Source organism: Dermochelys coriacea, chromosome 14 (genome assembly GCF_009764565.3).
Source record: "Dermochelys coriacea isolate rDerCor1 chromosome 14, rDerCor1.pri.v4, whole genome shotgun sequence".
NCBI classification, from domain to species: Eukaryota; Metazoa; Chordata; order Testudines; family Dermochelyidae; genus Dermochelys; species Dermochelys coriacea.
In genome coordinates, this window is record NC_050081.1 from 35,211,330 (window position 1) to 35,232,965 (window position 21,636).

General features: G+C 48.4%; 6 protein-coding genes across 9 annotated transcripts in view; 4 read left to right on the forward strand and 2 right to left on the reverse strand.

Annotated features, from left to right (window-relative positions):
• The window catches only part of LOC119843356 (zinc finger protein RFP-like), a 1,128,717-nt gene extending 1,121,117 nt beyond the window's left edge, over window positions 1-7,600 (reverse strand). Inside the window, exons 1-6 of one of the 4 annotated variants that reach the window (XR_006275565.1) lie at window positions 7,110-7,600; window positions 4,379-4,474; window positions 3,764-3,994; window positions 3,424-3,446; window positions 2,575-2,690; window positions 811-870 (exon numbers count right to left, since the gene is read on the reverse strand). Coding sequence is in view for 3 of the 4 variants with exons in the window: in XM_043496845.1 (XP_043352780.1) it covers window positions 811-870; window positions 2,575-2,690; window positions 3,424-3,446; window positions 3,764-3,994; window positions 4,379-4,474; window positions 7,110-7,535 (952 nt within the window). In the remaining variant the exon portion in view is untranslated. The remainder of the gene's footprint in view (window positions 1-810; window positions 871-2,574; window positions 2,691-3,423; window positions 3,447-3,763; window positions 3,995-4,378; window positions 4,475-7,109) is intronic. The other 3 variants (XM_043496845.1, XM_043496847.1, XM_043496846.1) reach the window with 3 other exon arrangements.
• LOC119843287 (zinc finger protein 850-like) overlaps window positions 1-21,636 on the reverse strand; it is a 1,467,609-nt gene that overhangs the window by 1,436,107 nt on the left and 9,866 nt on the right. The window lies entirely within an intron of this gene.
• Window positions 1-21,636, forward strand: part of LOC119843274 (zinc finger protein 850-like) — a 1,382,451-nt gene that overhangs the window by 1,138,313 nt on the left and 222,502 nt on the right. The gene's annotated exons all lie outside the window — the stretch shown is intronic.
• The window catches only part of LOC119842642 (zinc finger protein 239-like), a 1,225,455-nt gene that overhangs the window by 514,955 nt on the left and 688,864 nt on the right, over window positions 1-21,636 (forward strand). The window lies entirely within an intron of this gene.
• The window catches only part of LOC119843367 (zinc finger protein 664-like), a 1,158,238-nt gene that overhangs the window by 366,089 nt on the left and 770,513 nt on the right, over window positions 1-21,636 (forward strand). The window lies entirely within an intron of this gene.
• LOC119843338 (zinc finger protein 850-like) overlaps window positions 1-21,636 on the forward strand; it is a 621,437-nt gene that overhangs the window by 366,089 nt on the left and 233,712 nt on the right. The gene's annotated exons all lie outside the window — the stretch shown is intronic.

Genomic DNA, 21,636 nt, shown 5'->3' on the forward strand with positions numbered 1-21,636 from the left:
CAAAGGAAAGGCAGGATGTTGGAGAAGAGCAATGGGGAGACCCCCTGCACCAGGGTAAAGTAGAGGGATGTGTCAGTCCTCAGGGCATTGAGCTCTGTTCGGGTGCTGCTCAGGGAGAGTGTTTGTGTTCAGCAGCCTGGGCATAAACTCAGCACTAAGGTTGGTGTCATGATTATTTGTAAAAAGAACAGGACGACGTGTGGCACCTTAGAGACTAACAAATTTATTTGAGGATAAGCTTTCGTGGGCTACAGCCCACTTCATCGGTTGCATGCATGAAGTGGGCTGTAGCCCACAAAAGCTTATGCTCAAACAAATTTGTTAGTCTCTAAGGTGCCACAAGTATTCTTGTTCTTTTTGTGGATACAAATTAACACGGCTGCTACTCTGAAACCAGGATTATTTGTGTGATGTCGGCTTGGAATCCCCCCCCCCAGGTGTTCTGGAACCTTGGTAGAAGTTGGGAGGCCCCAAGGGCCCATTGCCTGCGGCCCTGCCTACTCCGTGGCCCTGCCCCATGACTCCTCTTCCCACCGAGGCCCTGACTCCTTGCCATGCTGGGAGCCTTGGCCGTTGTGGGGAGCCCCTGATCCTCTACCTGCCCTGGGCTGGTGTCTGGAGGGCCTGGGAGCAGCCCCCGGCTCATGTTTCCACTCCCCAGACCGCACCACCCCAGGGCAGGTGGAGGGTGCAGGGTTCCCCAGTGCCGCCCGAGCACCCTGGGTGACAGCTGGGCTCTGGGCCTTGGGGAAAGGGGAGCAGGGGTGGGGTCTGAGAGGGGCCAGTGCTGGAAAGAGGCTGCAGTCTCACCCCGTCTGTGTGCTCCAAGTGGTTCCCCTCTTTTTGGCTCCAGTTCAGATGGCAGAGTGTCTGCAGGGGGAAAGGATAAGAGGGGGGAGATTTCAGGCTTTCATATTTATAACAGCCTCCCCACTCTGAACTCCTCGAACTCTGTTTTCATCGTGACAGAGAGACACTCAGGTCTTTAATATAAAAAGGTCTGAAACCATGGGTCTTGGCCAGGGAGCAGAGTGTCCGAGGCCCAGCTTTACACGGCCCACGGCCCTCTGTCCCTCGTCCACCCCCCTCCCTCACCACCCCCACCCCATTCCCGGCCCTCTCAGGAACCCGCCTTGGGCCTGCAGCTGCTGGGGAGGAGGCACAAGAGGCTCCTGGGCTGGAGGGATCCCTCACCGTGCGGGAAGGGCTTTCTGCTCCCCTACCGCCCATGTGCCCAGACTAGCTGCATACGGGGTCAGAGCACAGTGATGGGCTGGGCTGGGTCCAGGTGTAACAATTGATCTTTAACTTTGGGTGCCGACCTTTAGGCACCTGGGGCCTGGTTCTCAGAGGGGCTGGTCTCCTGCAGCTCCCACTGACTCCATCTGCAGCTGTGGAGGCTACATGGCTCTGGCGCACCTGCCCTGCAGCTCTCCAGCTGGGAGAGAGAAACTCGGGTGCTCCAAATTAGGCCATTTTCCTGAATTTGGGACTGAATGTTGAATGTTGTGACCTTTGGTAAATCATGAATTAACGTGAGACATCCTGATGCCTGGGTCCCTGCTACATCTGCTCCATTTGTCTGCTTTTCACTAGTTATTATATTATGTATTGAGAATTGGTACAGGGGTCATTTCTTATACATAAGTTTGGACAGACCGAGACTGTGCATTTGTACTGACTGACTTGGCTTTGGCCTGGTGAGCTGTTTACTTGACATAAGGGAAACGTTGCCTTAAGTGTCATTTTTATTAAGTGATGTGTTCATAAGTTGCTATGTGGGACAAAGATATGTTTTGACCACACAATGTGCTTAAAGACAACAGACACCCAAAATGCACTGCCCAGGAGCAGTTGGCAAAGTCCAAAAACCCCAATGTGGAGAAAAGGTCAAAGTTATCTGTGCACATCAGTGTATTGAGTGGTGATGAATGAATCAGAAAAGAGAATAACATGAAAATAGCTTGGACAGCAAAAGCCCTGCCAATTAAAAAGTTCATGCATGTGCAGTGCATGATTGAGGCAAGACACTTACTATTCACACAAAGGTGACTGAAAAAGAACTAATAAATACTTTATATAATCTGGATATGTATAATATGTCAGACATTGTATGGAGTAGTCAGAGCATCAAAGAAGAAATGCATCATGACCCACCTTTGCCCCAGGAGAAGGTAACTGGGCAGTATTTCTTTCAGCATGTCTGTCATTTCTTACTTGAGCAGTAATTGTAATGGCAAGACATACTTTTGGAACAAATAAGTGGTTGAATTAATCAACCTGAGTGTCTTGGACCCCAAGAGTGGGGCATTCTCACCCAACAATTTTAAATAGAAGCATAATAAAACCCAAGGGAACTGAAACAACCACTCAGCCGCCCTCAGAAGAGATGGGAAGATTTCGTCCTGAAAAGATATTGCCACACACGGAGAAGGAAGCCCAGGATACTAGAAGAATGGTCAAACAAGGTAATCAAGGTGAAAAACTAATTATGACCCAATTGATCAGCGCCATTGTCTTCCCACAGTCTCAGACACTTAACCCAATTTCCCCTCCTAGATCCCTTCTCGGTACCTTTGAACTTCCTTAGAGTCTCCAATAGCGCAATAGTTTTCTGGAAGTAACCACTGACCCGCACTTCCAGTTCAGGAGAAATCTCCTCAGGCTGCTGGAACTTCCTCTTCTCACACCTGGAGAGAAACAATTTCACATGATTATGTTGCATTTAGTGACTGATTCTAAGCTTTTGTTAGTGAGTCGCTGCTCTAATGGGCCTGGAGTTAGAATTCCTCAATTTCTCCCAGCTTCAGAGCAGGTGCCACACAGCCCATGGCCGTACAACCTTCCCTTCAAAGGGCTTGTTAATACTCTTCTATTCTGGTCTGGTGAGATCAGCTCTGGGGACAAAAGGGGAAAGGAGTCTCCATGGGCAATTCACTCCTTGGCCTCCATGCTCTGAGGGACAGGAGGTTCCCACGTGAAGTGCTATAGAAATCTGCCCTCTAGGAACTAGACTAAGACACCAATTCCCCTCTCCACAGCTCATTCCACACATGTCTCCAGACAGTCCTCAGGAGGGAAAGACTCTTGACCACTGTTGCCCTGGGCTGAATGGTAACCAGGGCCCCAGCAGTGACAGGCCCATATTCCATCCCCACAATCCTGAGGCAGCCAGTCCCCCAGGGATGTGACATCCTTAGGAAATACTTGAGGTCAGTCTTTCCCACTGAATGGATAATTCCAGAGTCTTCTGTGTAAGGGTGAGAATCTCTGGATAAAGTTGTTCAGAGAGATTTGTATCCAGCATGTGACCTTCCCCACACATTTTGCTAAAGAGCCCTGGGGAGATGTGGTGCTAACATAATCTCCAAGCTCTTTCCCAGCATTGTGAAGTGTGAGAGGGAGTGAGAGAGAGCCACATACCTGCTCAAGGTGCTTCTGACATCCTAGAGGTGAGAGAGAGAGAAAAGAATATTAGTCCCCTCTGATACACACAAGGGATCCCAAGGAAGGGATTTAGGAAGTTTGGGGGAAGAAAGACCCTACCCTGGCCCCAGGGCCATGGATTCCCTGAATTAATGGGACTTTTCCTTCTCTCATATCTCTGTGTCTGTAACTCTGCAAAGAACAATAGTACTTCACATGTCAGCAATGCACATGCCGAGTTACACCAAGATCTCTGACTGCTGGACCCCAGTGCTTATGATTCAGGAGCCCTCCCTTCTCTGTGTGGGGATCTGGGATGTTTCTCACTCAGTCTCACCTGCAGGAATTCACTTGCTGGCTTCTGACACTTCCCCTCCAGCTCACTGATCAGCTCACTGAGATGGGAAATCTCCTCAGAGAATTTACTGACATTTTCATTCTGGATCCACACAATCTCCTCGTCCAACTTGTCCAGCTGGCCCAGCAGGAGTCGCTCTTGTTCCTCCAGGAACTGCCGCAGTTGCTGAAATTCAGACACAATCTTCTGCCTCTCGGTTTGTGTCTGTATCTGTATGAAAATAGGGAAAGGGCTGGTCCGGGACACGGATGGATCCTGGGGCCCTTTGATGGAGAGCTGAGTGTGCAGGAGGATCTTCTTTGAAAATTCTAAAATCATGTTAGTGCAAGAAATGACCAGACACAGTGGAGAGCACTTCACAGGGACATTCAGTTCACTTGGGGAGGATTTCTGTGAAAGCCACTAGGGCAAGACATTAACTCATTAACTGCAATGGAGCTTAGTGCTTGTCTACATATAGATCTAACCAAGCAATCCATGATCAGGGACGGACGAACACACACAAGCCCACAATCATCAAGGCCACAGGGGAATCTGCCTCCAAACAGACCTCCCACTGCCAGTCCCTGCCGGTTAATAACAACAGGCACCTACCAGATACTCCCAGCTTTTCCCTTCTCCAGTCACTTTTGATTCCAGCAGTTTTTCTCTCTCTTCTCTCAGAGTCTTCAAATGGGCCTGAAGTTTTTCCTGAAGAAACAGAAAGTATTCGTGAGGTTTCATTTTGCGGGTTTGAGAGGGGTGTGAACTGAGTGTTTTTCCATCCAAACCCCAGATGACTGTTGGTCCCAATTGCTTTGTGACATCAGGGCCACCAAGGAGATAAAACCTCATTAATGGAGACTGGGAACGTGTCATATTCCAACTTGTTACCAAATCAGGTTCAGTCTCTTTGGTAATGAGAGAGATCTCAATTATAACCAAGCTTTACTGGTATTTATGAATTGATTAGTGGTACAGCGCATATCAGGGCATTGGAGTCACATGGGGGAGAATCAATATATCTGTTTTTGAGAAGGTTTAATGAACAAAGTGATAAAATCCCAGAAGCCACCAGAGTTTCAATATGGGTTGGGATTTCAGCCCTGCAGCCCTGGGGACAGCACTGGTTGGGCAGAGCTGGTCTAAGCACCAGGGCAAAGCCCATGAGACGTCGGGAGGCCACTCGTCTGCTTTGAAGCTGCGCGGTCCCAGTTCTGTGGAGACCTATCCCTGTCCGGTAGGGATCCAGCACTGGACGTGACTTTGTCTGGTGCAAAAGAGAGAGAGAGGAGGAGACTGAGGATGCAGGAGGACACCTGTGAGGGTGGGGCTGGGGGTGGCACCTCCATGCACAATGATGCAGATGGGTAGTCCACTCACAAAGGCGGTGGTGGGGCCCACACTGATACTGGTGAGGACGGGCCCAGGCAGGCAGGCGTGGGGATGTCCCGTGCTTTGTGGATGCCTCGGTGACCTCCCTCATTAGACATGAAGCAGATTTGTATAAAGAACGGTTGGGGTTTCCCCAGTGCTGTGCTGACCCCTTTCCATGGCAATGCCCCCTGGGCAGGTCCCCCACAGTGCCATTGCCTGGTAAAGATCCCGGAAGCAGTGCATTCTGGGAGATTTCTAAAGGCTGCCAAGTGGGACTCATGGAACCCCTCTGGCTGGGCCTTGCCCACGTACACCACAGACCAGGTCAGATTGGCATCGGTCAGCTCCAGCCTGGGGTTAGTTTGGCTACAATCCAGTCTAATCCCAGTGGGACTTGGCATGGACTTGAGCTGTCTGGAGCCATGTTGTGTGCGGACTGAAGGTGCTCGGGGTCAGCCCGGTGATCTCCTCTCATGGAGGCCGGCAGCATCTGAGTTTAACCCCCCATGGAGCTACACAGGAATTCCGAATCCCCGTGCGAAATTTAATCTCCCTCCTGTGTCTGGGGCCTTTATCAAGGTGTCTTTCCCTGCTAATGGACACACTTCATCGGGGGAGAGGGACTGACACTAGGGTAGCAGCATGGTCTAGCGCTTAGGGCCCTGGACCTGGTCTAGGAAGACCTCAGTTCTGTTCCCATCTACCGATGACCCTGGGCAACTCTCTGGGCCTCAGTTTCTCTCCTGCCCTTTCTGTCTTTCCTATTTATGCTGTAACTTGCTCAGAGAAGAGAGGTTTCAGAGTAGCAGCCGTGTTAATCTGTATCCGTAAAAAGAAAAGGAGGACTTGTGGCACCTTAGAGACTAACAAATTTATTAGAGCATAAGTTTTCGTGAGCTACAGCTCACTTCATCAGATGCATGCAGTGGAAAATATAGTGGGGAGATTTTATATACACAGAGAACATGAAACAATGGGTATTACCATACAGACTGTAACAAGAGTGATCAGGAAAGGTGACCTATTACCAGCAGAAGAGCAGGTGGGGGAGGTGGAGGACCTTTTGTAGTGATAATCAAGGTGGGCCATTTCCAGCACTTTACAAGAACAGTAGGAGGGGAAATAAACAAGGGGAAATAGTTTTACTTTGTGTAATGACACATCCACTCCCAGTCTTTATTCAAGCCTAAGTTAATAGTATCCAGTTTGCAAATTAATTCCAGTTCAGCAGTCTCTCATTGGAGTCTGTTTTTGAAGTTTTTTTGATGAAGAATTGCCACTTTTAGGTCTGTAATCGAGTGACCAGAGAGATTGAAGTGTTCTCCGACTGGTTTTTGAATGTTATAATTCTTGACGTCCGATTTGTGTCCATTTATTCTTTTATGTAGAGACTGTCCAGTTTGGCCAATGTACATAGCAGAGGGACATTGCTGGCACATGATGGCATATATCACATTGGTAGATGCACAGGTGAATTGGCCAAACTGGACAGTCTCTACGTAAAAGAATAAATGAACACAAATCAGATGTCAAGAATTATAACATTCAAAAACCAGTCGGAGAACACTTCAGTCTCTTTGGTCACTCGATTAAACAAATCAGTAACAAGAACAGCTTGTAACTTCCCCTTCTCCAGGCTGAAGGCAACATCGGTCTGCAGCTCTTCTGAATCAAGCTTCACTGAGCATTTCACAGCTTCCGTTGTGTTAAAAAAATAAAAAAGCTGGGTTTGAAAAGGATTCAGCATCTCAGAAAAGTTTCCCACATCAGGAGGTGTCTGTAAAGAGTTTATATTTTGCCTCTGTTGCCAAACTGCCAAATCAGTTATTTTGTTACAGCATCTCCCATACCATGAAGGCTTTACAGAGCTGAATGATGTATCACACCTGTTCCATGTAACTTTCAGTTAAATTAGCCTGTAATTAAAATCCAAAGTTATTACCCATTAAACTTGACAGCAATTCCCTACCTTGTACTCCTGGGCAGCCTCCTCTATGGGAACCACCGTGTGAGCTCTGTGAGCCCAGGACAGCTGGCAAACCAGACAGATCGAAGTTTCATCCTCTTTGCAGAACAGTTTCAGAGCTTCTTGGTGTTCCCCACACACCCCATCTCCTTCTGCTCCCTTCACTGCCTTATTTGCCTGTAAACTCAGCCGATTGGTGATTTCTACCATGTTTGCCAGCTGCCTGTTGGACCTGAGGTTTTCCTGTTGCACAGTTTCTCTGCACTGAGGGCAGGAGGTGGCTGTGTCAGGTCCCTCCCAGCACTGGCTGATGCAGGCTCGGCAGAAATTGTGCCCACAGTTTGTAATCACTGGGTCCTTAAAATACTCCAGACAGATGGGACATGTCACTTCCTCCTGCAGACTTTCCATGGGGTTCTCTGCAGCCATGGCTCCCTCTGGGCAGTGTAACCTTGTAAGAACTAAGAAGTTTCAATTTCCTCCTGAGTTCACACTCTGCCCCGCCTGCAGCAGCAATTGGGTGTTTCCCTTCCTGGAACTGATGCACACTGTTTGCTGAATTGGAAGGAGCCCACTGGTAACAATTCAGCTGTGAGGGTTTCCTGAAAAATATATCACTAGTGTTCTGGTCCTGCAGTCAGCCCCCTGTGCTGGTGTGGAGGGTCACTGGGCCTCCACGTGGACATCAGCATCTCCCTGTCCTGATGAGCTTGCAGGAGCAGGGTGGGTCTGTGTATCTAAGGAAAAAGAAAAGCACCTTAGTCTCTAAGGTGCCACAAGTACTCCTTTTCTTTTTGCGAATACAGACTAACACGGCTGCTACTCTGAAACCAGTATCTAAGGAGTGATAGTCAGGCTTGGTAGAATTCATTTTTTAATATAAAATTTTGACAGATGTTTATTTTTAAGCAATTTTTATGCTTATCGATTTAAACTTTCACAAGTGCACAGAAATGTGGGTTTTAAGCATTTTATTCCAATTTTTATCAATTTAAATTTTCACAGTGGTGGGAAATTTAGGGCGGGATCAGACAGTATTTTGGTCAAACAATAACTATTTAAGGACAGTAGAGACTGATTCAAAAAGTTAAAGCTTCATAACCATTAAAATAGATTTCAGAGTAGCAGCCGTGTTAGTCTGTATTCGCAAAAAGAAAAGGAGTACTTGTGGCACCTTAGAGACTAACAAATTTATTAGAGCATAAGCTTTCGTGAGCTACAGTGAAGTGAGCTGTAGCTCACGAAAGCTTATGCTCTAATAAATTTGTTAGTCTCTAAGGTGCCACAAGTACTCATTAAAATAGAGATTGTCAACATCACATGCAAAGTAAATATTCTTTAATCAATGTCTAATAAGTTCTCAGGCAGCATTGTTCTTACTGTGCCTATTGGTAAATCTTAATTATTATCAATGGAAGTATTTTTTCATGGTCTGTGTGTGTAAATCAACATTTGCAGACATCGACCGATAAAGTCTAGTCCTTCCAAGTCTAGCGATATGAAATTCACAGACCAAAACCTTGGTTACACTGGTATCAGCATTTCAAAGCCTGATTCTCATGTATACTGAGGCTGCTCTGGCTCAACGTAAAGGAGACACACTGTCACCAACACTCATGAGGTGGGAGGGATAGCTCAGTGGTTTGAGCATTGGCCTACTAAACCCCAGGTTGTGAGCTCAATCCTGGAGGGGGCCATTTAGGGATTTGGGGCAGAAATTGGGGATTAGTCCTGCTTTGAGCAGGAGGTTGGACTAGATGATCCTAGGTCCCTTCCAAACCTGATATTCTATGATATTTGGTATCAGAGTAGCAGCCAGGTTAGTCTGTATTTGCAAAAAGAAAAGGAAGACTTGTGGCACCTTAAAGACTAACAAATTTATTTGAGCATAAGCTTTCGTGAGCTACAGCTCACTTCATCAGATGCATTCAGTGAAAAAATGTGCCACAAGTCCTCCTTTTCTTTTTATGATATTTGGTGTGTTTGTTAAAGCCCCAGCTCCTGGAAGCAAGTGATGAGGTGAGACTCTTGGCTGTGTTTCCTAAACAAAGGAAGTTTTCAGTTTTCTTGGTTGCAGGGAAGAAAACTATACAAACTGTGATCTGAGTGAAGTAAAGAGATAAATTAGAACTTTCATTTTTTATATAGGTCCTTAGAGCCTTTGCTGGAGACAAGACCTGAAAACATGAACTGATCACTGCCAAGGCAGTATTGCCAGCACCACGTAACCAAAAATCAGGAGGTTGGCTGAAGGAAACATGATGTGGTTTTTTATAAAATTACATTCTGGACTTTTTGTTTGTTTCTGAACATTCAGGATTCACTCTGGTCACATTCTCAATCTTTTCCACTCAGCCCTAAGAGCAAGAAAGTGATCTTTGTTAGAGTGAGCGCTGAGATTGTCACCTAATCACAGGATTCCAGGAGCTGGGGTGTTAGAGAAACACCAGCTAAGAGAAGCATCAGTGTGAAATCAGGAAAGTTTATGACAATCCCAGTGTGATGTTTTTGTCATTTGATGTGGACAGGAAACAGCTGCACTTCTAGCTATTGCTTCTTGTTGCTTCTGGCGTAGGTGGAGGTGGCGAAAGGTAAAAGCATGATGCCACTGTCCCCTATTTTATATCCAGTCCATGTTCCTGGAAAACACTAGCCCGAGACATTTCCTGGTGGGCTTTGCTGAGTAACAGAGTTCAGTTGAGCAATCCTCCATTATGTGATGCTTGCACAGCTCTCTTACAGATTTCTAAATCCCTTGTTTACAACTCCCCTGCTGGTTAATGGTCATTTAACACCCTCCTGGGAGTGGATCACCTGCTCTGTTGTCCCTGGAGAACTGGCACTCCGCGACTCTCAAACTTACAACATATTTCAGTAACAACCATACAGCAGAAACTAATAACTTCATACACATGAATGCTTTATAAATTTTAACAGAACAGTGCATTTCAGCAAATCATGACTTTTCATATGACCTCTTACATGGCATGCTTTGAATGCAATATCATAATTATATGATGGTCAATATGGGGGTTCCCGAGTGCTGCTTTGAGGTACAGATACCACACACATCTTTTTACATATTTCATTACCCTTATTGCAAAAACAAAAACACACATCCCATTCTCCTTAAAATTCCCATTCTCGAGAGTGGCAGGTTCTCTGAAATACTCCAGACAGATGGGACAAGTAGGTTCATGCTGGAATTTTTCCACAGGCTCCCTCTGTGGAGAGCTGGACTCAGCCCTGTGGGACAGGAGCTACCACTCCTGTCCCCGCTGGGCTGCCCCTCCACAACAAGCCCACAACCCATCTACAACTTCCCACGACTCACTGATGGGTGACAAGCCACCATTTGGGAAACAGCACCCAAAGGGGTCTCAACTCCCTAATCCTGATTCTTAAGTCTCCCCCAAGCCCACAGGAGGGAGGAGAGACTGGGCCATGGACTCCCCCTCATGCCGGCTGCCACTCCATCAGCTAAAACATTCCCCATAGAAAAGTACAGGCAACTAAGTCTGCACCATGGAAAATGGACAGCTTTGAAATATGGATGACCTATTGCGATTGCCAGTGCATGAAAACACAACCCTCCCCACTCCCAGTTCTCTCTTTATCCACCTGCTGCATATTGTCTTCAGCAGACTGTGACTGTGAGCTCTTTGTCTGACTTGTCTGTACAGAGCCTGGCACAATGGGACCCTAATCCCCCATCGGGACCTGGAGATGCTACCGCAGTAGAAATCAGGACATTCTATTGGTTATGAATTCTTATTATTGTTATTGATGTCAACATGGAAACCTTTATGGCCACAAGGTTCCCACACTGAAATCTATGACTAAAATTTCTAAACTGAAAACTGCAAGATGGGGACAGTCTCCCCGTGTCCTCAGGAGATGTGGAAGAGGGACAATGCCGGTCACAGGGTGGCTGGCCCAAGAAAGAGAGAGAAGTCTCAGCCCCACCTGCGAGAAACCAGTTCTCATCCCCGGGGGGGGGGTGGGGAGAATGAAGGAGCAGTGACTCGGGGAGAGGGGAGTGTCATGTAATCCAACCAGGCCTGGGGTAGGTAAAACAGAGGGAGGAGACCCATGGAGAAGGCAGAGGAGGCCTTAGGATCTTGTTCAGGGTGATAAGGCCAAACTCCAGACTAGAAGTCTTGGGAGTCACTGCTGGGAGAGCAGGGGTGTTACTGGCCACAGAAAAGCCTCCGTGGATTATTTCTGGGAACCTCAGAAGGAAAATGAGGTAGGGCTACCCCAGTCCATGAGGGGACAGTCTGGAAACAATGACCCTGCTACAGTGCCCCATTGCTCTGTTGCCCACTTCCACCCAATCCCTGCTTCCTGCAATCCCATCTCTAATTATATCAGACAGACTTGCTAGGGTTTGCAAGATAGGAGCACCACTCCTGTGTGCCCCGCAAGTTTCATGGGGGTCGGGCCCCCTTCTTCTCTGCGTGAGGAGCTCTGCAGGAAAAGGGCGAAGGGGATGTCTGCCAAGAGGACAGCCCCAGCTGCAACCTCCTGCTCCCTCAGCTCCAAGGAGGAGGAGGAGCACAGACATGGTGTTTATAGCTTGGGGAAGGGCTGGAAGTGGGAAGGGCAGAGAATGAGGGTCATTCAGTGCCCATGACTCTGTGTATGGGGAGCAGGAGGGGTGGTATGGGTTCCTCACTCCAAGGTATAAGCCTTACTTAGGATGTTTATCAAGGGCTTAAATTCTCCATCTGCATGAGTCTTTGGAGGATTCCCAGTTGCTGAGAAACCTACTTAAGCCTGAAACCCCTCGTTCCTCTCCAATGGAGCTCACTGAGTGGCTGTCTGGGGCTAAAGGAAACTCTAATGCTGGGGGAAGGTGAATTCCCCAAGGCTCTGGTTATAAAAATAACAGTTGGTGATTTCCTGCCTTGAATTCTTTGGCGGCTTCCTCTGCAGGAATCTCGGTGTGATCTCTGTGCTCCTTGGATCTGTCACACACCAGGCAGGTGGGGATTTCGTCCTCTTTGCAGAAGAGTTTGAGAGGCTCCTTGTGTTTCTCACACAGTCTCTCTGGTTCTGGTTCCCTCCCTATTGGCAACCCGAGTTTTCTGGCTGCTTCCACAACATTTCTGAGCTGCCTGTTCGGCAAGAGGTTCCTCTGGGGAAAGGTCCCTCTGCACTGAGGGCAGGAGATGTCCCTAGCGAATCCCCCCCAGCACTGGGTGATGCAGGCTCGGCAGAAACTGTGATCACAGCCTAGAGACACCGGATCTTTAAAATACTCCGGACAGAGGGGACAGGCGAGTTCATCCTGGAGAGTTTTTGCTGCATTTGCAGCAGCCGTGGCTTCTAGTGCAGGAAAGAGACATAAGTGGGTGAATGGTCCCACTATTGTGGGGAACTTTTTTGGCTTATACACTACCCTGGTGAAATGGGCTAGCAAAGGATCTGAGTCCTGGCTCCCACTCCCTTTATCCGGAGGCCTGCCTGACCTTGAGGGCTCCCCTTCCACACTCCTGTGTGGCAGAGTCTGCATAACCCCAACAAAGCTGGGCCCAGGATTCCTGGGGGGGCTCAACCCCAACCCTTCTGTGGTCACTTAGGGCATGGGCTAGGGTATCCCCACTCCAGGGGGCTCTCTCTGCACTGGACACTTCTCTGACCCACTGATCATTACATACACTTTAAAGCAAATACAATTTATTTAAACAGCAAATAAAAAAAATAAAAATAAAAGGAGGAAACAAATGGGAAAGATGAACACGTCACCCCGCTCTGTGGTGGGGAACATCACAAGCAGTGTCTCTGGAGCGCCAGGGCAGTTCACAGTCTGTCCCTCCCATGTTGCAGGCCTCCTGCCCAGGCCCTGGCTGTGCTGCAGGGATGCCCAGGGTTGGACACCTGCTCTGGTGGTGACCCCTACTGCCCCCCATCCATGGGAAGTCCAGGATGCAAAGGGGCTACCCCAGTGATAAGCTGCCAAAATCTTAACAACGGGTTCCCTCCTCACCCCACGAGGGGGTCATTGCCCACCCCCGCCCCCCGGGACTCCTGCCGCATCCAACCCCCCCGTGTTCCTTGATGCCCCCCCGCAGGACCCCTGCCCCATCCACTCCCCTCCCCTGTCCCCTGACTGCCCCCAGCACCGGGCAAGAGAGTCTCGTGAGCCACCATAGTGGGTGCCCACCCCACCCCTAAGAGCCGGAGGCACCTGCCAGGGGGTGAGGTGGGGAGTCCTCGGTGGTGCTTACCTGGGGCAGCTCCCAGAAAGCATCCGGCAGGTCCCTCTGGCTCCTAGGGGTGGGGGAGCATAGCTGGGGGGAACAGGGGGAGCGGCTGCTCCCCCACTGATCACATCAAAAGTGACACCTTAGGGGCCGGGGGTGGGGAGCTGCCGGTGGGGGCTCTGCACCCACCAAATTTTCCCTGTGGGTGCTCCAGGGCTGGAGCACCTGTGAAGTCGGCACCTAAGGCACCACTTTTGGCCGGTTACATTTAGAAGCCCATTTAGAACCGGTTCTCCCTGGTGGAACAACCGATTCTAAAAGGGCTTCAAAATTTAACAACCGGTTCTAGCGAACCGGCTCCAGCTCACCACTGGGCTACCCTGCCTCCCTCTCTGCACTGGGGCCGAAAGGCTGGTCCTGTCTTGCCTCTCCCTCTCCACCCAGCGGAAGGGGCTGGTGCAGGGGGTCGGTCTGCACATGGCCAAGGCCGCCTGGCCCCTCCGAGCACACACCTCCAGGGACCCTTCTTTCAAGCGTCAGCCTCCTACCCCCCAGCCGGTTATGATCCCCCTCTCACTCTGGCCTGCAGGACCGTTGGCTGCCCAGAGCCTCCCTTGCTCTCCCCAGCTACTCACAACACCCAACTCCAGACTGCTCCAGCCCCAGCTCCAGCTCCACTCTCTGCTATTCTGCATCCAGCCCCCTGGGCTGCTTCTCTGGCCCCTCTAGCTTTGTGGCTGAAGCCCTGCTCCCAGCACAGGATCTGCTCTCCCTGGGCCGTATCTCTGGCTTTGTGGCTGCAGCTCTGCTCCCAGCTCAGCTTGGGCCCCTTCTCTCTCCTTAGCTGGCCCCACTCTGTCTGCCTGACCCAGGGCAATTCCAGCTCACACAGCGGATGGGATCTCCCTGACTGCCTGCCTGCCCGCCCTTTCAATCAGGGTGACCTGGAGCAGTGGCCTCCCCCCATTGCCCCTGGGGACTGTCAGGCTCAGGGTCCTGGTTTCCCATCGACCCTTCCCCTTTCTTTTGGTCCTGGGAGCCAGCCAACCAGAACACCCCCTCTGAGTGCTTGTAAGGGGCCAGCAGTCCCACTAAAGAGACAAGAGAGGAGTTTAGTTTCACTCCCTGCTCAGACATGGGCTGATGGAATATCATTAGGCGTTTCCTTTCTGGGTGTGGGCTCGTGATTTCTTTTTTGTGGACTGAAAAGAGCCTTTGAATGAAGTGAGTTGAGTCTAAATTGACACTAACTCGTCCAAAGCATCTGCAAGGCCCCAAACTTTGGACTAGTCACTTAGGTCAAAAAGGGGTAACAAGTGGCTAGGGGTTTCACTGCCTGACATAAGGATCTGATGGAGCAGCCTGGGAAGTAGGGGGAGACTCACAGCTGCTGACTCCTACTGCCTGTTCCCTACCTGGCCATTAGGCTCTTTAAGACCCATGTCTCTCTGTGTCTGGGTAACCCACTGGTGTGTGTGTGTGTGTGTAGCTGTTACAGTCCCACTGGGGTGTGTGTGTGTGTGTGTGTAGCTGTTACAGTCCCACTGGGGTGTGTGTGTGTGTAGCTGTTACAGTTATAAAGGTTGAATATTTAGCATAAGCTGTGGCAGCCTGTGGTTTTAGCTTTAGGGGTCCCTGGTTCGGTGCTGGGAGTGCTGGCCAAGAGAGCAGCTGTCACACCTGTTCTGAGCCTGGTGGCTACTGCTTCTGTTTCCCTGCACGGTCTCTCCAGCTCTCAGGGACCCCTGACTCCCTGCAGATGGCAGCTGGTGTGAGAGGAGCTGGCACTAGGGCACCTGCGCTGTACAGGGTATGGGCTAACCAGAGAACTCCTGTCTCCAAGGCTCTCAGGCCACTTGTCCAGTCCGGCTGCAGGAGGGGATTTGGGGACAGACATAGGGGGCCTTGGAGAGTCTGGGGAGCAGCCACTTGGGACCAGAAATGGAAATCCAGCTGTGGTGAGAAAGGAGCACTTGCCAGGGATGTGCCTGGTTACAGGGGCTGCCCTACAGCTGGATACAACGTTGCAGCTATTTAATGCATTACAGTGAGGGATTCCTATTATCTTGCAGTTGGATGGTGTGAGCTGAAATTATTTTCTTTAAGGGGAAGGCTGGCATGGCTCCTTTTTTTTTTTTTTCCTGGAGAATGCATGGCTGGAGATTTGTAGCCATCAGTCACACGCCTTCATTCTGCTGCTGTTTCCTGTGGCTGGGCACTGCAGCCAGGCCTCTCTTCTGGCAGAGTGGATCTGAGATCAGGATCAAGAGGGAATCTGGGGAGTGGCCTTCTGGAACCAGAACAGGAGCTGCAGCTGCGATGGGAAACATGTGCTGAGCAGAGATGTTGCTGGGGAAGCCACTGGATTCTTCGTGAGCAACTGGTTACAATGTTGCTACAGATCCTGACTCCTATTGTGATGAGATACATTGTTACCCTTGTGTAAGACAAATTGGTTACATGGTTGTAAACTTGCTTTCAACTAGTCTTGCTGCTTCTTGGCATCTGGATTCTGTCTGCTCTGGTGGACGGGCTCAAGCAGAAGATCTCACTTTTGCTGGGATTTTTACTAGTGAATGTATTGCCTGAGAGTTGTAGTCATCAGTTAAACACACGCGACATGCAGTTATTTTTGGGCAACAGAAGTGGCCTCCAGGAGTTGTGAGGGGGAGGCTGGAGAGATGAATCCCTCAGCCCATGTCACTTGCAGCTGACTGTGCCAATGAGCATCCCCAGACCGCTCAGCGGAACAGCGGGATGGGGGAGTGGGGTTGCTCTCCAATAAAATGCCCAGAGGTGCCGACTTTCTAACTTCCTTACTCTACAGGTACCTAAACTCACTCAACACCAACATTTCTATGGTAAATTTTCCTAAAATTCCCTTAATTTCTGCTTCTGGGCCCAGGCACTGCTGCTGACTCAATTTAGGCGTGCAGACACCTGCTTCGTGTGTAAACCCCAGAAGGATCCTCAAACCAGAAGGCAGGGAGTAGAAAGCCTATCGTGCCTGTGGGGCCCAATCCTGTAGGAGTGAGCAGAGCATCCCTTTTGGATCAGGGCTCAGACAAAACCCAGAGGAGGTGCTGGCAGAGGCTCCTTTATAACTTTGAGCCCATTGGTTAGGGCACTCGCCTGGCATATGCGAGACTCAAGTTCCACTCTCCGCTCTGCCTGATGGGGAGGAAGGGTTTGAACACAGGTGTCCCACCACTCAGGTGACAGCCCTAACCACGGGGGTCTGGGATATTCTGATGTGAGGCTCCCACAATCTCTTCTGATCAAGCTGCTTCACTCTGGCTAAATAATTAAATAATCCCTGGGGCAGAGCGAGAAAGTGACAATGACTCTGTAGCCTGGGGGTCAGGGCACTGGGAGGTAGAAGATGCAGGTGCAGGATCCTGCTCCAGTGGCTATTTACTTATGGTCCCTTTCCTGCAGGAGGGAGCGTTTCATTGCAAACCAGCGGGTTCAACCTTTGACCTTTCTTAGGGTTGTGACCTCGGCTCAGTCCACAGAGTCCCCTGTAGATGCTGCTTCTGGAGCACGCCCAGGGCCCAACACCCGGGGGACCAGCAGAGTACGACCAGGCACAGGGTCACCATCTGATCAGTGCCCAGAACGGTCACTGGGGCAGGTCACTTGCGGGAGGGCAGGGAGCCGCACACGCTCTCCTGCTGGGACGATCTCGGAAAAACAGAATGTTCCTGTTGTGTGAAATTTAGACCTTTCGCAATTACTTCCCTCTCCAAATCAGACTGAAAATGTTCCCAGAACTAACTATTCTGAAATGTTTTCCTGCAGAAATGTGGAAACAGAAAATGTGGACGGACATCTTAGACTGAAATGGAAATGACTGTGCTCTCCTGCATTTCAGGCTTAGCATCCTAACCACTGAATCATCCTTCATCTTCTCACATGGGAACTTCCCTTTGTGAATTTGCTGGTTCTACAGGATACCAGCGGCACTTACCAACAGTTACCAGCAGTCAACTGTTTGAAATTACATTTTGATTCTCCTGATCAGAATCTAGAGGAATGTCATAAAAAACAACATTTCCAGGGAAACCTTGATTTTGCTGAAGACACACTTTCAGGTGACAGATATTTTTATTTCAGAGTAGCAGCTGTGTTAGTCTGTATTCGCAAAAAGAAAAGGAGTACTTGTGGCACCTTAGAGACTAACAAATTTATTTGAGCATAAGCTTTTGTGAGCTACAGCTCACTTCATCGGATGCATTTTTGTGTGTGAAAAATGTCAACTAGCTGTAATTATGGAAGGCTTTAGATACAGAGGAATTGAGATTTCCTATAAAGATTGTTCAAATTGTTCATGTTTTAAAGAAAACTATTTGAATTATTCAGTAAGTAAATATAATTTCCCCCATTTTCCTTTCTCCTGTTTAGTTTCCATTAAGCTAGAACAGAAATTACTTTGCACAGATGAAACAATAAATAATCTCTCACAGTCTCCCCAAACAGTGCGAAATTTGATCCTAAGAAGAGAAAAGTTGCTTTTGTTTTATCTGTATTTTGGGCATTTTACATCAGGAACAAAATTTATCAAGATACTATGGGCCTAGACAGTCACAGGGACAGCACTGTAATCCCCTAGTGTGCTGGCTTTTGTGTAACCCATTCTAAGACACTTACATCTCCCAATTACTCAGGCTTTGACTCACAGTGTCATTCCAGTGATTTTCTAGGCAGCTAAAATTTAACTGCAGTGACATTCAGCATTTCAATACTACTCCTGGGGAAATTCTGTGCTACTGTTACACACATACAAAATGGGAAATGACTGACTAGGAAGGAAAACTACAGAAAGAGATCTAGGGGTCATAGTGAGTCACAAGCTAACTATGAGTCAAAAGTGTAACACTGTTGCACAAAAAGCAAACATCATTCTGGGATGTATTAGCAGGAGTGTTGTAAGCAGGACATGAGAAGTAATTCTCCTGCTCTACTCTGCACTATTAGGCCTCCTGCAGTATTGTGTCCAGTTCTTGGTGCCACATTTCAGGAAAGATGAGGACACATTGGAGAAAGTCCAGAGAAGAGCAACAAAAATGATGAAAGGTCTAGAAAATATGACCTATGAGGGAAGATTGAAAAAACTGGGTTCGTTTAGTCCGGAGAAGAGAAGACTGAGAGGGCACATAATACCAGTCTTCAAAACCATGATTTGAGGACTTCAATAGCTCAGACACAGGTGAGAGGTTTTTTGCAGGAGTGGGTGGGTAAGATTCTGTGGCCTGTGTTGTGCAGGAGGTCAGACTAGATGATCATAATGGTCCCTTCTGACCTTAATATCTATGAATCTATGAATGTATAAGTACCTGAAAGGTTGTCATGAGGAAGGAAAAACATTATTCTCCTTAACCTCTGATGATAGGACAAGAAGCAATGGGCTTAAACTGCAGCAAGGTAAGTTTAGGTTGGACATTAGGAAAAACTTCCTAACTGTCAGGGTAGTTAAGTAGTGGAATAAATTGCCTAGGGAGATTGCCTGTGGAATCTCCATCATGGAATATCTTTAAGGGCAGGTTAGACAAACTCCTGTCAGGGATGGTCTAGATGGTGCTTGGTCCTGCTATGAGTGCAGGGGATTAGACAAGATGACCTCTCGAGGTCCCCTCCAGCCCTATGATTCTATGTCCGGCTGCAGAATTCTTTTCTTCTGCAGAAAATACATTCTGCCTGAGAAGTGCTGAATTTTCACCTTTCACCCACCAGAGTCCACCATGGTGCCAGAACAGCTGAATCTATTTGTGAACAAAAATTACTTTTTAGAATCTTTTTTTTTTGGTCTGTTACAGACATAGTTGTTGACAGGTATTTTGTAATAAATTACCAAAATAATTGAAACTGGCAAGGCTATATTGAGTTATTTTGGCATATAAAATACAGTATGCAGCATTTTGCAGAATTTTAAAATATTGTGTGCGGAATTTTTATTTTTTTGGTGCAAAATTCCCCCAGGAGTACAATATCTAGGTCCCTTAATGGATCTTACTCTTTGTCTCCAACTCAAAAGGAGAGAACAAAGTCACCCAGCATGTAGCAACTTCATGAGGCTGGGAGCCCTGCCTGCTTTCCTGATCTCAAATGGTCCCCAGGACTCCCAAGGGAAGAGTGAGGTAGTGACGGGCACTGCAGTTAGGTTGGTTGTTTTGTGCTATGTGATCTGAATTCTCTTGTGCTTTATCTGGTTAAGTGAAAGAGCAATAGTGTGTTGGACATGTGCAAAGAGTCTCTCTGTGTGTGAAAAGCTTCACAACCAATGCCTGCCTCCAGAGAGAGAGTTCAGCTGAAACCAGCAGGCTCTCACCTTGGTGTGGAGTTCCGGGAGATGTGTGTTTAAGCATGTGGCTGTGTGGAGAGTCAGCTCTGCACCAAGGGATAAGATAGCAGATTCCAGGAGAGGGAGCTATTCCTGTTCCGGTCCCAGAAGCTTGAATTATTTGGGGATCCTGGGGGTCAGATTCTAGGATTATACAGGAGGATCTGGATGACTTTGTAAACTGGAGCAATAGTAATAGGATGAAATTTAATAGTGAGAAATGTAAGGTTATGCATTTAGGGATTAATAACAAGAATTTTAGTTATAAGTTGGGGACGCATCAATTAGAAGTAACGGAAGAGGAGAAGGACCTTGGAGTATTGGTTGATCATAGGATGACTATGAGCTGCCAATGTGATATGACTGTGAAAAAAGCTAATGCGGTTTTGGGATGCATCAGGAGAGGCATTTCCTGTCGGGATAAGGAGGTTTTAGTACCATTATACAAGGCACTGGTGAGACCTCACCTAGAATACTGTGTGCAGTTCTGGTCTCCCATGTTTAAAAAGGATGAATTCAAACTGGAGCAGGTACAGAGAAGGGCTACTAGGATGATCCGAGGAATGGAAAACTTGTCTTATGAAAGGAGACTTAAGGAGCTTGGCTTGTTTAGCCTAACTAAAAGAAGGTTGAGGGAAGATATGATTGCTCTCTATAAATATATCAGAGGGATAAATACAGGAGAGGGAGAGGAATTATTTAACCTCAGCACCAATGTGGACACAAGAACAAATGGGTATAAACTGGCCACCAGGAAGTTTAGACTTGAAATTAGACGAAGGTTTCTAACCATCAGAGGAGTGAAGTTTTGGAATAGCCTTCCAAGGGAAGCAGTGGGGGCAAAAGATCTATCTGGTTTTAAGATTCTACTCGATAAGTTTATGGAGGAGATGGTATGATGGGATAATGGGATTTTGGTAAGTAATCGATCTTTAAATATTCAGGGTAAATAGGACTAATCCCCTGAGATGGGATATTAGATGGATGGGATTTGAGTTACTACAGAAAATTCTTTCCTGGGTATCTGGCTGGTGAATCTTGCCCATATGCTCAGGGTTTAGCTGATCGCTATATTTGGGGTCGGGAAGGAATTTTCCTCCAGGGCAGATTGGAGAGGTCCTGGAGGTTTTTCGCCTTCCTCTGTAGCATGGGGCATGGGTGACTTGAGGGAGGCTTCTCTGCTCCTTGAAGTCTTTAAACCATGATTTAAGGACTTCAATAGCTCAGACATAGGTGAGGTTTTTTGTAGGAGTGGGTGGGTGAGATTCTGTGGCCTGCGCTGTGCAGGAGGTCGGACTAGATGATCAGAATGGTCCCTTCTGACCTTAGTATCTATGAATCTATGATTCCCCTTACAGCAGTCCAGTGGCACCTAACACTTTCTGGGACACATGCACCAGTAAACAGAAACTTTCTCACTGCCTAGCATCCAAACACCCTTAACTCTGACCATGTTAGTTCTGGTGAATATTTCTACATATCTGCATGTCATATTGAATTCAGAGACATGAATGGAGAGGCCTCCCACTCAGGGCTGTCGCATCCCTTTCCCTTTGGCTGGGGGGGGATGTGGGGGGCTCTTTTCTGGATGCTTCTCCCGGTTTCTATATTAGGGAGAATCTCTCCCTCCAGTGCTGCCACCTCCTGCTCCCTTTGCCTTGGGTTGGGAAGGGGTTTTCCTGGGCTGGGGAGAGAATACCTCCCCTTCTACATCTTCCACCATTTCTGTGGCTATGATAGAGCAGCTGGTGACTTTAACACTCACCTGCCATGTCCAGCCCCTCCAACACCCTCTTCCCGTGAGACACCTCCCCTCCGCCTTCTTGTCACATCCCTCCTCACACCCTCATCCCTGGGTGACCCGCCCACCAGTTGCTGCATCCCTCCTCACCCCTCTTTCCCTTCGAGATCCCACCCCACCTTGCTGCATCCCTTCTCAACCCCCACCCTCACGGGGGCAGGATGGCGGCTAAGCAGGGAG